The 16,105-nt window shown below is 38.4% G+C and overlaps 1 protein-coding gene across 1 annotated transcript in view; it reads right to left on the bottom strand.

Annotated features, from left to right (window-relative positions):
- Nucleotides 1-300: 300 nt before the first annotated feature.
- ehd3 (EH-domain containing 3) overlaps nucleotides 301-16,105 on the bottom strand; it is a 35,511-nt gene continuing 19,706 nt past the window's right edge. The window contains exons 4-6 of the mRNA XM_079830731.1: nucleotides 10,063-10,475; nucleotides 4,696-4,860; nucleotides 301-4,246 (exon numbers count right to left, since the gene is read on the bottom strand). Of these exons, the coding sequence (XP_079686857.1) occupies nucleotides 3,719-4,246; nucleotides 4,696-4,860; nucleotides 10,063-10,475 (1,106 nt within the window). The 3' untranslated portion in view covers nucleotides 301-3,718. The remainder of the gene's footprint in view (nucleotides 4,247-4,695; nucleotides 4,861-10,062; nucleotides 10,476-16,105) is intronic.

A 16,105-nucleotide genomic window follows, 5' to 3' on the forward strand; every position in this document is an offset into this window, starting at 1 on the left:
CCTGTTTACGCTGCTTTGAAACGATCGCTATTGTAAAAAGCGCTATATAAATAAAGGCGACTTGACTAATACAGCTGTTTGTGAAGGTACAAGGTCTGCAAAGATATTGCCTCCTAAAATAAAATCGATTCTGTCTCACTATAGGGGCACTTAAAATATCACCAACCATGAAGCCAGATGCTAAAAATACGTTCATTCCCACCATATGAATCAGACAAGGAAGTAAAGAGTTGTTGTTTTACTCGGGAATAAGTTATGTTGACATGTAACAAGACTCAAACAAGAAACCTGCACACAAAAGACCTTTAAATGAGTTTGATCTTTATTTAGTTGAATAATGTCCACCTCCCTGAACAGTAGTGCCTCACATAGTTTGTCCGCACTGGTTAAAACACAATGAGCAACAGAGCATCTGTGCTTCACACAAGCACACGTATACAAACTACTTCACAATACATTTGCAAACCATATTGCACCCATATACATGTACATACTTGGTCAAACACACAAATACATAACCCTACATTATGGCCCAAAAAAAATCTGATGTGCAAAACTTCTGGAATTTTTTCATTTGATACTCACATCAAACTGTAAATGGAGCGTTAATGAGAGTCTTTGAAGAATTTCAGTTAATTTTATTAGCATGTAATGGTATTGTAGAATACGACAATGTGTTTTATACATCTCTAGTGTCACAAATCTGATTGAGGCGGGTGTGTCAAGGCACCGAGGCAGATTTTAGGTTTAATTCATCAAACTAAACAGGCTTGGCGGTTTAGTTTGGATCAGTGGAGATATTTCACATAAGCAACTGGCCAGTCAAATCAAAGCAGATCAGATTTAAAGGAACAGTACACAAAGTAAAAGATCCTATCATTATTTAATCATGTCCATAAAAATGTGTACGATTCACCTAAAAAAACTAAAATTGTGTCATCATTTACTCACTCTCATGTCATCCAAACCTGTGTGCATTTCTTTCTTCTCCTGAACACAAAAGTGTGCCTTGTATTTTTGTCTATATACAATTGAAGTCAATGGGAACCAGAAATGTTTATTTACTGACATTCTTCAAAATATCTTCTTCTATGTTCCACAAAAGAGAGTAAGTCGTGCAGGTTTGAATTGACATGAGGTGAGTAAATTCGTTTTTTGGGAGGACCATCCCTTTTAATGTCTGTGATGCCAAATGTCAGTGTGTCTCATAACCAATCATGACATGCCAAATTACAATATGTAAATAATATGACAATTTTCAGCAAATAATCACAATTTGAGTTAAGACGACAGTGTATAAGCTGTATCAAACTACTTTTATGACACTTTATGGGGCTTTTTTGAGCTTGTATAGAAACAAAGCAGTGTGACTATTCTGCGAAACATCTCCTTTTGTTGTCAACCACAGTATTTAAATCATACAGGTTTGAAAATGCACAAGGTTGAGTAAATAATGACAGCATTGTCATTTTCTGGGTGAACTATCCCTTTGAAGACCATTTAGTTCAGTGCATAAAACCTTATCAATTCACCTTCAAATTCAAAAAATCTGTGGGAGAAGATGTTACAGCTCTAGATAACTGCTTTTCAAGGGGTGGATAGAGAGGTAAAGAGTTAATTAAATGCTGATATAATAAAGTAATAGTACTCAATACATATTAGATCCAAAGCCGCTGCTCTTTCAATGAGAGAGTAGAAACGCTCAGAAAGAGAAGTTCACATCATTTGAATAAAGTGTAACAGCTTTTTTGCAGCGTCATTCTATTTTTTTTTTCTTTGGATATCAGACCGGAATTATATAAACACTCCGATAACCCAAGTTAGTTTAGATATGTTAGGCATTAACACAGTATACTATTGACAAGGATGCTAGCTCTACGGGTCCATCAAAACACTAAACATTGAGTCTTCCGACATGACGGCTATACAGTTTTAACAGTCTCTTGGTCAGGCTAGAAAGGACTCGCATTCATTAAGATGCCGCCTTAACATGAAGAGAATAACAATTACACCTAGTTATAAAAGGAATTTTGATTTACTCATTCGATTTTACCAGTTGCGCACGTAAAACAACAGCTGATACAAAGATTCAGAATAAAGTTCACGTTTTTCTGCAGTAATTGATGTCTCACACCCCACCTGAGACACAGATCAGTCTGATATACACCACTTTCAAAAGTTTGGGGTCAGTAAGATGTGTTTTATTATTTTTATTCGGCAAGGATACATTAAATTGATTTTAAAAAAAGGTGACCGTAAAGACATTTATAATGTCACACACAAAAGGCTTTGATTTTAAATAAATGCGGTTCTTCTGAATTATTTTTTTAATAATCCTGAAATATGTATCTCACTTTTCCCAAAAATATTAAGCAGCGCAACTGTTTTCAACATCAGAATGATTTTTTGAAGGATCATGTGTCACAGAAGACTGGAGTAATGATGCTGATAGTTATTTTAAACTGTAATAATATTTCACAATATTATGTTTTTATTAGCCTAGAAATCTAGACGCACCCTAGCGGCAGCAAATCTAATTTGCAGCCAGGGTAGTAAAGCAACTCTCCGTTGGCTTGCGAGCTGGAAAAACCAAACTCTAGTCAGGCCAATCACATCGTGTATAGAGTCGGTGGGCGGGCGTAACATAATGACGGCAGAGTTGCTGCGATTCCACGTGCTACTTGAAAGCTGGCGAACAGCGGTCTTTCGAATCGGCTTTGGCCGTGACTCTGGAAGACTTGGAGTAAAGCTTTTCTTTGAGAAAAGAACGGCACTGAAATCATTCTTAAGAAAGGAAGATGTGTTCAGAGTTTTACCGTCTGAATACGGCGAAAGTTTAATCTATCAACTAGCTCCGCTTCGCCTTTTTCGTTGCTCTGGTTGGTTGTAGCGATATCCTATTGCGCGCAGAGGGAATTTGAAAGACAACCGTTTATCCCGCCCCTCGGATTGAACCCTGCTAATGGTGTGTTCCCAGACACAACATCTTGATGTGGGTCTGGCTTGTCAGGCTAGTTTTTTATACTATATTTTTGGTGAACATAAGCTACTTTCATAAACATATTGACCCCAAACCTTTGAACAGTAGTGTAAATTGAACGTGAAAGTGAAATATATTGATAAAGCATTTTAGCACGTCCTAACCAGGTGCAACGCAACAAGTAGCTAATTTGTCTGTACGTGAAACAGCTATGCAACATGACACAATGACAACCCATCAGAAGATATTGATGTTTAGTGTGGTTACGTGAAGTGGGACCAATGAGATTTCACTGTGGGCGAAGCTAGCAAACACTACGTCGCAGAAATGCAACCAAGCGATTGACAAAGTGTGCTGTTTTACATATATTTTGTCGCAACACGTCTGGTTAGGACACAGTGTTAGAGTCATGATAGCTGAACAGATGAAATTGAAATCATGGCATAAAAAATATGACTGTAAAATCTGAAAGCACACATAAAACGATTTTAAACACTGCAGACAGTACGACTTGATCATAAAAAACTGAACAAACAAAAAAACATACACAGGTCAAAATAGTCAAAAAGCTGGATCATTTTCAAATCCATTCTTGCTAGTGAAGCATAAGCCACACATTTCAAAGAAGTCACAGTTTTTTCTATAATAATGGTTGTCCAGCCATCAACAATTCCACTGCAACCTAAATGACACTATTCGCTTTTCCAAAATCCATCCCGATTCCAAGCCGCGTCAATCTTATTCAGTAACTTTTCTCTTGGAGGGCGGCACAAGATGAGAAGGCAGTTCGCTTGGAAGCTCGTGACCTTCTAGTTTGACCTTGATCAGGTGGTTGGCCAAGGCAAACTCCTCATCATCGAGCATCCCATCTTTATCAATGTCAGCCAGCTTCCAGATCTTACCCAGCACAGTGTTTGGCAGCTTGGACTTCACCATCTCCCTCTTGGCATTGGCCCCAGTCACTTTGCCATTGACGGGTGAGAGAGTGTAGAAGATTTCATCATACATGGGTTTGTCACGTGCCACCACCCATTCGACTTCATCAATGCCCTCGCCAGCTCCCTCGCCATATCCGTGTCCAAACGGCCCGTTCATGGTGCCCTCGAAGGCGCCGCCCTTCACCATCTGATTGGGCCGCTGCGTCTCCTCCTGGCGCACCAGAACCATAAGCTGGGCGATGTCGTGGGCCAGCATGTCATCCACGTTGTCCAAAAGTTTCATTTTCAGAGGCTGGAACTTGTTCAGATCATGTGCCTGAAGCTGCTCCTATTCAGCGGGGAAAAAAGCAAGAAAGAAAAAAAAGCACTTGTAGGGTGCAACAAAAGATCCTGTCAACATCTGTTGATATTTCTAGGGTAAAACAGCTCCACTCCCCTCACATACTCTGTTCCAGACAGGCTGTTCCTACTTGGCAATATGAAAATCTTAATGTTTTGGCGTCTTTTGGAAATAGTTTTGTGTTGGCAGAGAGAAACATACAAACTAACTGGCCAAATTACTCAATATTCATTTGTTTGTAGAACTGTTTTATAAAAGAAACAATTATATAAACAGCATTCTTACTCAATTGATTTTTGTTTATTAAAAAAGTCACATGGATTTAATGAAATAATGTGGAAAAAGTAATGCTTTCAATGTGACTCTAGAGAAAGACCTTTTTAAAAGTCTCAGTGAAGCATTCTTGAATCAGTCGCTGTTGTTTAAATTTACATTACCTGCATTTTTTTAAGATTAGGGAAGTCTCCCGGGGAAATCTGGTGTTCCCTCTCAATGCGGCTGTAGATCTCACCCAAGCTGTTAATCAGCTCCTTCTTTTTGTTGTCCTTCCCAAAGACTGTGGGCATTTCTTTCTTTAAGGAGCTAATGATGTATGCATGGACCTGTGAAAGCACAAAACAAAGCTCTTAGTAAGTTTATAAAGCAAGGATCAGTAGACTACAGTTACAAAGAGCATGTCTGGTTTCTATTTCACACTAATAAAAAGCATAAAATATAACTGACTGAAACATTTGAGTCACTCAAAAAAACCTTATTTCATAAATAAATAACATTAGGAAACTGAAACCAGTTTTTTTTTATTATTATTATTGAGACATTTTCAATGTAATTAACATTTTTACACAATAATAATTGTTCTCTGGAATACATGATTCATGATGACATTCTGTAATTATTTTTGTATGTGGAATGTGGTTAACTATCATGGAAAATTCTTAATATTAAAACAAATACATTTTCCTTTATCTTTTATAGTAACAAAAACAGCCCTTAAAAATACAGCTAAATCAACCTCAAATTCAAAATGACTGTGAATGGTCAATCCAAATATTACTAAAGCAGGCTTAAATTTCTCCTTGATTTTGGTCTGAGAAATTACCTGAACATATTTTTAACTGGCTTCATTAGATTGTATAGCCTTTTCAGACACCTTCAACATTTTCTCACATTATCTCAGTTTATTTGCTATAGTTTAGAAAAGGGTAATAAAATATGACAAGAAAAAGTTAAACTGTGGCCCCGTCCACACGGAGACGCGTTTAAAGGGTTACTTCAGCAGTTTAGCATTAAGCTTTGTACCAGTAGAAACCCGGTAGTATATTCGAATTATGGTACTTTCCCCCCTCATGTCACCCTGAGACGAGACAATTATGCATTTTATTTCTGGAAAAAATCCTCAGATGATGCAAATATCGTCATTTTATCGTCAGGCTAGAGACTACAGACTGTAGAAGGAGCTAGTTCACCATGTTTTAAACCCGCCCATAGGGGTGGGATCTCACTAACAGAATGTAAATGCAAACGGCCGCTGCCGCTCGGCTCGGGCTTTCATAACGGAGCGGTGCGGAGCAAAGTGAGTGTTTCAACTTTTCAATGAATTCCTATGAAAGTTAAGCTTCCATAGGCATGATCTAATAACGGGCCAGACTGGACATGCGTCGTGACTGACAGCCGCGCTTACCTCAGCTCTTCGCTCTCGTGATGAATGAACTCTGACTCCTGCTGCGTCTGTGCCGTGACTTTCGTTCGGCTCACTCACACTTTATTGAAAAGACACGTTCAGATTTTAATTGTAGTGTCTGTTCTCTAACTGAACGAAATTATTTTATTACTATGAAAATCAAAACAGCGGTGGGGGCGGTGTAATGGTGGGAATGTGATAACCAGTAGCCGTGGCTTTGGGAGTGGCCTCGTAGGGCAGCGAAGCAAGTGGAATCTGGGAGTTGTTGGCTTTCATCCACATGAGACAAATACATGTCTTTTCTCAGTCATTCAAAAATAATTTCACATTTCTACTACATAAACGACCCAGTTTAAATATACATTCATCTTCCCAGCGCTGAAGTACCCCTTTAACTGTATACGTTCGAATTTTGTACCGTATCAGCGTTTCGTCCACACGGATCCGGCGTTTTGGAAGCATAAAACGGGTCCCAGAGTGGATAAATCTCAAAACAACACACTTGCGTTTTCGTGTGTACAGCCAATCCGTATATTTTGTGAAACCACGTCCCGCGCGGGAAAGACTCGAAAGGGATACAACTACGGACACTGGGCATGCGCCAGAGATGTTCACAAGTCTTTCATCTGGAGTCCGAGTCAAGTCTGCCGTCTTTTTTCGAAGAGTCGAGTCTCAAGTCATTTTATGTCTTAAAAAAAAAAAGGATTTTTGAATATGATATATATATTTTTTGTAATAGACAAAATATGACCTTTCCATCACCTGTTTTGTTTGTAATAAGTCCTAAGATGTAAGGGATACATCCAGCCTTACTTTATAATCCATTATAATGCAAAATAAAAAAACGATTGTCCTAGCAACAAGACAAGTAGTTATTTCAATACAGTCGCTGAGTGGACACAAGATGGCGCCAGTCACGTTTTTTACACAGTGTTGTTATTGACGACAGACATTATCAGAAAATAATCAAACCGAACGTTTCTAGTCAATAGAAAACTGTACGCATGCTGATTGCGATACATTAAAATATGCGCTTTAAGCAATCAATGGATTAACATCTTTCTATCTCTCTCTCGTGTCTACATTAATAGAGAGAAAAGCTATCGAAAAGATTGATAAAAGTAAAACGTAGTGCTAGGTTTAAAGGTTAGATTTTCTTAATGTTTTAACAGGCTGACAATCCAAAAGAGCCACCCAGCTACACCACAGTAAAACAGCTAACACACCGTCAGCTGTGTGAGTTAATGTCAATAACCTCTGTGGACGCGATGTCTAATAAAAGGACGTTCCTGCGTCTTGAATTGTTTTCCACACATTCTTTCCATCTAGCCGATCTGACACGGTAATAAATCCATATGATGGATCCTGTCATGTTTCATCATGGGACTCTTATGACGCACGCAATACACGGATATCCGTAATGAAATTATATAACAAGGGTCATCACGTCACATACATGTGAAGCAGATATTATAACATTCAAATAAAGATTTTTTTCCCCATTTAGGATAGATTAGGATTAAAGGATTAACTTGAGTAGTTTTTAAAATTTCATGAGTCTTTTTTGTCGAGTCGAGTCAAGTCTGAAGTCATTTCAGGTCAAGGCCCGAGTCAAGTCTGAAGTCTCATAAAATGCGACGAGTCCGAGTCACTAACTCGAGTGCCCATCTCTGGCATGCGCACATCAATATTGAGTAATTTAATTACTGTATTTGTATATTGTGACATTTAGGGTGCAGGCATTAAAAAAACACATCTGTTAAGTAGCACGTTTATTTATTATTATTTTATTGTGAGATTTTGCCTCACCTCCGACTGTTGCTCTACCCCTTCTAGCCACAATTCTTCTTCATCTTCGTTTTTAGTTTATTTCTGTGGCAGAATTACAGCGCCACATACTGGCCTGGCATGTATACTACCATCCTTTTGAGTCATTTTCATTGCTCTCGGGTGTACGCAGAGATTTCTTGAAACGAGGAAAAAAAAAGATTGGATAGGGAAAGCTCTGGCTTTGTGTGGACGGGGCCTGTGTCAGAACAAATTCATCTTGATAATGTCAGAAATTTTTGATAAAAAGGTATGTAATGGATTACAATCAACCAATCAGCTGTCAAATTTAAGTACACAATTAGATAATACCAGTTTAGGTCAACCAATTACCAAGCAATGCTTCATTTTGTTCAGTCTGTGGTGTGAAAGGTCGCATTAGCAATTAAAGAAAAAACACTTAAGCAAAACATGGTCAAATCAAAGTGATTTTGGTCCCAAATGATCATCAATTTTACCGGTAGTCCACTGCATAAAGAGTTTTTGGGTATAATATGTCACAGTTTACTTTATTTTGCTATCCTCACTTGCATAAATGAACTATAGTGTCCTGCACCCACTAGTAAAAAAAATGATATCTGGTGTCTGAATAATTTTTGGTTTGACTGTATATATAAAAAAAATATGTAGCTGTATGTTTGCCCACTGTATTTAGCCCAAACATAACTGTATTTAGTTAAAACATTCTTTATGAAGTGGAATAGTAGCAAGAATACACAAGCTACTAAATAAATCGTCAGGTGCGGAAGAGAGGCGTCTGGCCCCTGTGTGGAAGGAAGGTGACTGTATAAATGATGACAGGAGGGGAAGCACATCTGTATGATCAGGGTGAGGGACAGGGAGAGAACTTAAATGCATTTTTTAATGCATCCGGCTGGACCTGGAGATCTAAATTGAGTTTGATAAGTGACTAGTACTGACAGTCTCCAACATTTCCTCTACCAGAGCTGGTCTCGTTGGCCCAGCCCTTGTGTTCTGAGCAACATTTGTACTGATGGGGATAATAAAGGATTTCAGACGTAAATTGGACCGTCATAAGAGTTTCAGTTTCCTTTTAAATGACAGCTTTATGTTTGACTACCCAAGCTGCAAAAACTGCTAAAAACTGTTTTAGTGTGGAATTTGGCCATTACAGCAGCAGAAAAAACATTATAAAAACATAAGTCTATAAAAGTTCCTTTTGAAGAGAAAGTCACGATGAGTAAATGATTACGGTATTGTCATTTTTGAGTGAACTTACTTTAAATGAATGTGCTATGTTATCATTTGTAATTAAAGCAAGGGCGACTGTTAAATCACTCAAGGGCATTTATAATCATGTCTTTGTGGGGAATGACATTTTGACTCATGATCCCTCAGTATCTTTCAGCACATCTAACAATCCCCAACTAATCAATGACCCCTGAGTCAAAGTCAAGGACTTTCTTTGCATTTTCTGGTCTCGTTTTTTCAGATGTAGCTGATTTTTGAGTTCAGTCTTGTTCAAAAATGTAGCCAAACATCGAGAAGCCACATCAGCAGACTGTACAGTTTGGAAAATGGCCTCATTACTGTGCAAAGTCTACAAGATCAGACAGACAAAATGCCCGTAAACACAAAGTGCATGTATACAACTGCTATTACTTTTACACTAGAGCTATATGCTGGACCACATCAAAAACATGTTGGAGCAGCACCATGTCAACTGAATAAATGGAGAAACAGACCTTTTATTCTGAATCACACACCCCAAATATTTTCCCTTTGAACATCAGCATATAAAAGCATAAGCGCTGACTCTTGTTTTTGTTCAGACAACATTTCCTTGCCAAACTTTGAGCAGTTTGTTAACCATATCCAGCTTTTGGTTTCAGTGGTGGTTTGGTTCAGAACTCACGACTTTGGAACTTAAAGGATTAGTTCACCCAAAAATCAACATTCTGACATTATTGTCTAACGTTCCAAATTTTTTCTGAACACAAAAGGAGAATCTTCCCATATACAAGAAGAGTTCATAGCGCTGTGCAGTTTTTTCATAGCCATGGTCACTATTGAAACTACTGTATGAAAAATAGCTGCATAAATAGATTCCTCAAATGTATTCTTTGAGCTCCAAAGAAAAATAACCGCTAATGGATTTGGGGTGCGGATGAGTAAATGGCTTTATAAAGTAATTTCCAGAAAATACTAATGGTCATAATGCTTTATCAATGTTTAAATGCAAAATTCAGTGTCTGGCTTAGATAAAACCTCAGGTGGGTTATTTCTTTGCTGGATTACATGACAAACTTTATCGATTCAAGTAAAAGAAGTTTACCTTAGCAAGACGAGCTCTCTTGATCAGATCGTTGAGTTTGCGAAGAGCGGCATTGCGGGGCAGCGATTGGATATCCTTGAACAGGTCTTGCTCTTCCGCCTCAAACAGCTTGCGATTGTCTGGAATCAGCAATGGATGCGACCAAAAGGAGCCTATGTAGACACGAATCACCTCAGGTGTGTTGACAATCTTCCCCAGCGACCACATGAGGGCGCCGTAGACGCGCATCAACTGCTGCGTCTCGATCTGGTCGGCCTTGTTGAGCACCACACGGATCTTGTCCTCGTGGTTCTTGAGGGCCTTGATGACCTCCGAGAACTCGTCCGAGATGTCCAGCTTGTGGGCGTCGAACAGCAGGATGATGCGGTCCACGCGCTCGGCGAACCACTCCAACACCGCAGCGAAGTCATAGCCTGAAGGAGAGATTGGAAAAGAGATTGACGCCCTGTCCAGTATTTACGGTTCACAAAGCTTTTGCACCGCATGGATGCTCGCATGAGAGCGGAGAGGCAGCCGGCCAATCTGAACGGGCAAAATGACCTTGTTAGACGCTAGAAACTGTTGACTCTTTTCCAAGTATCGTTAAAATACTCAGGCCTGTTGTGGTTTTTATGATCTAACGTCTGCTAGTTAATGGCTTCTGCAGCTCAACTTCACCCCCTCCTCTCTGGGGATGCAGCGAGTCAAACAGCAAGTCCACCATTCAAGAGGACAGCAAGATGGCAATTCATTTTAAACCAAAGCTGCATTATGTAGAATATTTTGGAAATATTTTAAGTAGATTATGCATTTAGCAAATGCCTTTCATATTTAGTCTAAATAATAATATCCTCATTATATACAATATTTTTTCAAGATAATCTAAAATACTACATTTCCAGGCATTTGTACATACTTCTAAGTAAAGTCTAAATCAAGTACTTTAGATGTTTATGGCAAAAGCCCAGCTGTATGATTCAGAATGACCCTTTTTAAGTCTGGCTCTCATTTTAAGGAGCTGCAGACTCTTGTGGAGGAGTGTAAAACTAGCTTTTACATTATCTGGGTGACTGCGCGTTCAACTTTCTAGCTGAGATTTTGAAAGGGGTCACAATCCTTCAAATGAAACCTAATGCGACGGTCTAATTAGTCTTAGACCGATACGATATCTCCAAATCCATTTCCATTGCTGCAATGCAACGGAGGATAAAAAAGACTTAATTCTAGGATGATTTGATGACTAAAAAAAGAGGTTATGTCAATTCAATACAGTTAAAATAAATTAGAAACCACGGCATTGTGTCCTAATCAGCCTCAACAGGAGATTGTTATTGTGCAGTGTTTGCTTTTAGTGGTGACAGACAAATTACTATCCCCTTGCAACTGGTTAGGACACTGTGTGCTAGTGACAAGAAAATCATAATATTGCTAGAGAAAAAAAAAAGCTAACACTGACAGGAGAAAAACCTTGAAAAGATAATACAAAAAATATTATTGTCCCCTCGCTCCACCTCTATGCTACATGCTAAAACTGAAATACAAAAATGACACTATGTAGAAATCATTAAAACAAAACTAATAAAAAAGAAAAAATTACTTAAACTAAAATGAAACCTTAAAATATAAAATAAAAGCTTATTGAAAATATTAATACATACTATACTATTATTAATAATAGTATACATTTTTTTTATATTAATATACTATAGTATTTATAATTCATATTTTGAATTAGCTTTTATTTTACATTTTAAGTGTTCTTTCAATAATTACCATTTAGGACACACATGTTGGGAAAACAATATGAATGTTTTTGTAATATATTCCACCCTGTAATGTTAAGTTGAAAGGCGATGATGATTCTGACCAAACTCTACTGTTGAGTTAGGTCAATCTGTCATTGTTTTTGTTCTGACGTATATCTTCTGTAACATCATCCAGCTTAGTGCAAGTCACACCGTCACTTGCACTACCTTTATACCCAAAGGGTTTTGGCATGACCTTAATAGAAAATAAGTATATTTCAAAGTTGGCGAGGAATTAGTGTGTTAATATTTCAAATCAGTGACATGGAATATGTCCAACATAACCTTTCTTCCATAGGAAGATCCCATGCCTACAGGAATGGGGTGGACCATCCCTTCCGATTTGGCAGTTTCACATGGAGAGGCTTTATTGTCACCTGCAATAGTGTGGTTTGTCTTTTCAACAAACTTCTCTATCCAGTATTGTTGTAACTTCAGACTGAGACTAGGAAACTCAAAGATCTAAGAAAGACAACATCTACAGTAACGGACACATGAGACAGTGTCATTGAGAGCAGGACAATAACAGCGGTGAAACTGGGCTTGGCATTACAGCTGTGATTATATTGTTGAAGAGGGACAGATCTGAGTGTTAATATCAGGAGGCCCTGTGATTTCACAGCACGTCTGGAGGTGAGCGGTGCTGGAACTTCATTGGCGTAATAAGCTGCAGGTGTTAACAGTAGTTTGGCAATATCTACAATACCTCCGTACGGACATTTATGCAGGCAGCTATAACCAAAGCCATCTTCTGTAGCAACTGTTCATGGGAAGAAAAAGATACAAAGATGTCAACTTGCAGTAACACAGGAAAAAAAGGATAGACTTAATATTAGAAATGTCTCAAATTCTTTTTTGAATGCAAAAGTGAAAGTTTAGGTAGTTTATGGCACTAGAAGGAGAGATACAGTCTGGAATGAACATATACAAATATTAAAATGACATTAAAAAGGGAGGAGGGGCATATAATGCAGTTTATCTTTTCCAAATAAAAGAAAATGGTTTTGGTTGTGCTGCATTTCTACACAGCATGCAACATCCTGAACTGATTAAAATTCTAAAAAAATATGTTAAAGGGGTCATGAACTGAGAAATCAGTTTTCCCTTGAGCTTTTGATATATGAAAAGTCATGGTAATACAATAATATCCTGTAAGTTTCAGAGATGAAAACTTTCTTGTTAGTCAAAGAAAAGCTTTTATTGACACCAGGCCCAGCAAACGATTGATCTCAGAATATGCCACACCTTGACGTCATCGTGTGGTGAAACACTGCCTTAACAGAAGAACAACGCCTGATTCTGTAGCCCCGCCCACCAACTCGTGTCTGACATGATATAGGCCTACAAAGAGATAAACCGGATTGAACTTCTAAGCAATAAACATACCGCATAAGCTTAATTTGGATTCCAATATTATGAATGGATGGATGAACTTTATTTTTAATGAATATCCAGCTCACGTGGGGAAGACATTGCGTGTCTGTTCCTTCATTTCACCATGAATTCGTTTGTAAACAAGAGACTGGATTTGCAGACAGGATGAGATTACATGAATGAATGAAGCAACACACTAATGCAAGTAAAAAATGTTTTTTATATGTGATAGTATTGCATCGTTACACAGATCTTTTGATATTGATTATGTGTATGTGTCTAACTGAACATACCTTAGCACGCTGTCACAGGCTGGATAATCCTTTATTTGTGGTTTTGTTGGTTCATTACGATTCGGGATCAGACTCTGACATTTATGGGCCAGGGCTCACAAAGCCCAACATCCCGGGGCTATGTGTTTTCCAGACGGGCTACCAAAACGCAAGCCCGGCCTGCCGACGGGTTATCTTAAAAAGTGAAAATAACATTCCTTTCTTGATGTGCGTTGTTCACTCTCGACTTAATATTTGAGGGAAAAAATACAATAGCGGAAGTGACTTGTCTGACTCTGCAGTGAGGCTTGGCTCGTGCGTGTGTGTACGGTTCGCGGTTATATCCACCGATCGGGCTGGCCAAGTAATAAAAAATAATAATATTCAAATTAATCGTGGGTGGATGAGAGATGCATCGTGTTTGTTTGATAAAGATATTTTGCAAGCCCTGTGGGCGATTCATTCCGGTTGCCGTTTTCCCACAAGCTTTCAAAACAATTCCCACATGTACTGACAGGGGAGCCGAAGCTCATTAAATATGCAAATCTTATCCAATCCTAGCCGTGGGCGTTTACTTCCAAGTCTCCAGTGCGGCACGCCCATAAAAACTGAACGTTTTAGGAGAGAGCCTCAAAACCAGGGTAGAAAATAGCCTATTACTTATTCATTATGATGTTTTTGAATGTAAAAACCACGCGAACGTCATAAGTTGACCTCAGACAACAGTATAAAAAAACCTGTAAAAAGCCAGTTCATGACACAACTTTAAATGATATAACATGCACAATCAAAACAATCATAATTTCAGTAGACAATGTCATCACTGAAACTAATGATTTCTTTCAGTTCAGTTAAGATGTAGATTCAGAAAACGCTCTTATAGATTCAGTCCAGTGAAAGACGGATTCAAACTGGTAACCTAACTTTTGAACTATACATTAAAATTCTGACTTATTTACACTGTTAAAGAGTTTGATTCTCATGATAAACATGGCCAAAATAAAAAAAAACGAGTTGAATATATGACAGTAGTTCACTCAAATACACTCCTTCGAGTATGGCCCTTTATGACTCCATAAAGTGAGGAATTCCTTGTATGGGCACTTCTCCCGGATGAGCGCGTGCGCACGTCAACCAGAGAGAGAGCAAGAGCACGCCCATCAACGAGCTTCGTTCGGGGTTACAGAAGCTGTCGGCAGTGCTGTAATTTTGTTTTTAGACCACAAAATCAACAATGTCACTAAAGAAGGTTGTTTTTGGTTGTGAGGGAAAGATAACCTTGTTCAGCTTCCCAAATAACCCAGTGTTAAGGAAACAGTGGATGCAGATTAACATGAGACATGAGGTAGAAACTGTGTGTGTTATGTACCCTTTAAGATCCAACTGATTTGTCCAGGAATCAGACTACACTAGTGGTGCTGGGTGTTACTGGTTCATTGAAAATAACCTGCTGATAAGAGTAATTTGTTTATGAATCAGATAACACAGTTGGTGCCGGATAATAGTGATTCAATAAAAAGAACAAGGTCATAAGAATCCTTTGTTAATGAATCAGACTACATTGGTTGTGCCAGATGTTACTAATTCACTGAAAAGAACCATCTCATAAGAATCATTTGTTTGTGAATCACACTACACCAAGTCTGATGCCCCTAAATGACAAACATTCACAGCAAGTTTAATGCAGAATTTTTCATTCAATAATTAAGTCAATAGGATTTAAAAATGCTTGTCAAACTACTATCAATTAACACTTTAATTTCAATGTAGGGTAAGGTGTTTCACATATTGCTGCAATCTGAGCCACTAACCTTTTTCTAATTAAAAGACAAACAGCATCAGGTGTGTGGTTTTGAGCTCCGTGTGGTTCAGAGCCAAGGCATTATTTAACACAGCATTCTAACTAGGGATGCACCGAATCCAGGATTCGGGTTCGGATTCGGCCGAATATTGGGCTTTTTGACGGGGTTCGGTTTCTGCCGAACCTCAGAATTTTTTTCCACCGAACCCGAACCCTAGGCTTGCACTATGCGCGCCCCACTGGTCGAACGTAATGATGCCGCCGTTGAAAGTGAAAATGGAACTCATGAACAGAAAACGTGGCAGTAACTACTTTAAGTCAAAAGAAGGCGATTCAAGTCGAGCTACATGTTCCATTTGCAATCCCAATTTGTCTCGTGGTGACAAGGACCCTAAACAACAGCCGCTGTTAAAACATCTGCGTATGAAACATCCAAGAGAATACGAGTTGTGCATGAAGGAATCTACAGACAGCAGCCAAAATTTATTTTATTTTACCGTGCAAACAGCCGCATATAGATCAGATAAAATATAAATAAAAAGAATAAAATACATAGGCCTACACTAAATATTTTTCACTTAAATAATTACCAAATTAAGATGACAAAACGAAAATACAGAACCGGAATCGTTTTTTTTTTTTTTTTTTTTCAAATAAAAATAGAAGGCCTAGGCTACCTCAATCTACACCTTATATGTTTTTTGTTTGTTTGTTTGTTTGTTTTTTAAGTAACATGTCTAAGTGATGTGGGTTAGTCTGGAGGGCAGCCTGTTGACAGTTAAACCCGCGGCAGAAAACACCCTCTCAATCCT

Source organism: Gobio gobio (genome assembly GCF_949357685.1).
Source record: "Gobio gobio genome assembly, chromosome: 12".
NCBI lineage: Eukaryota > Metazoa > Chordata > Actinopteri > Cypriniformes > Gobionidae > Gobio > Gobio gobio.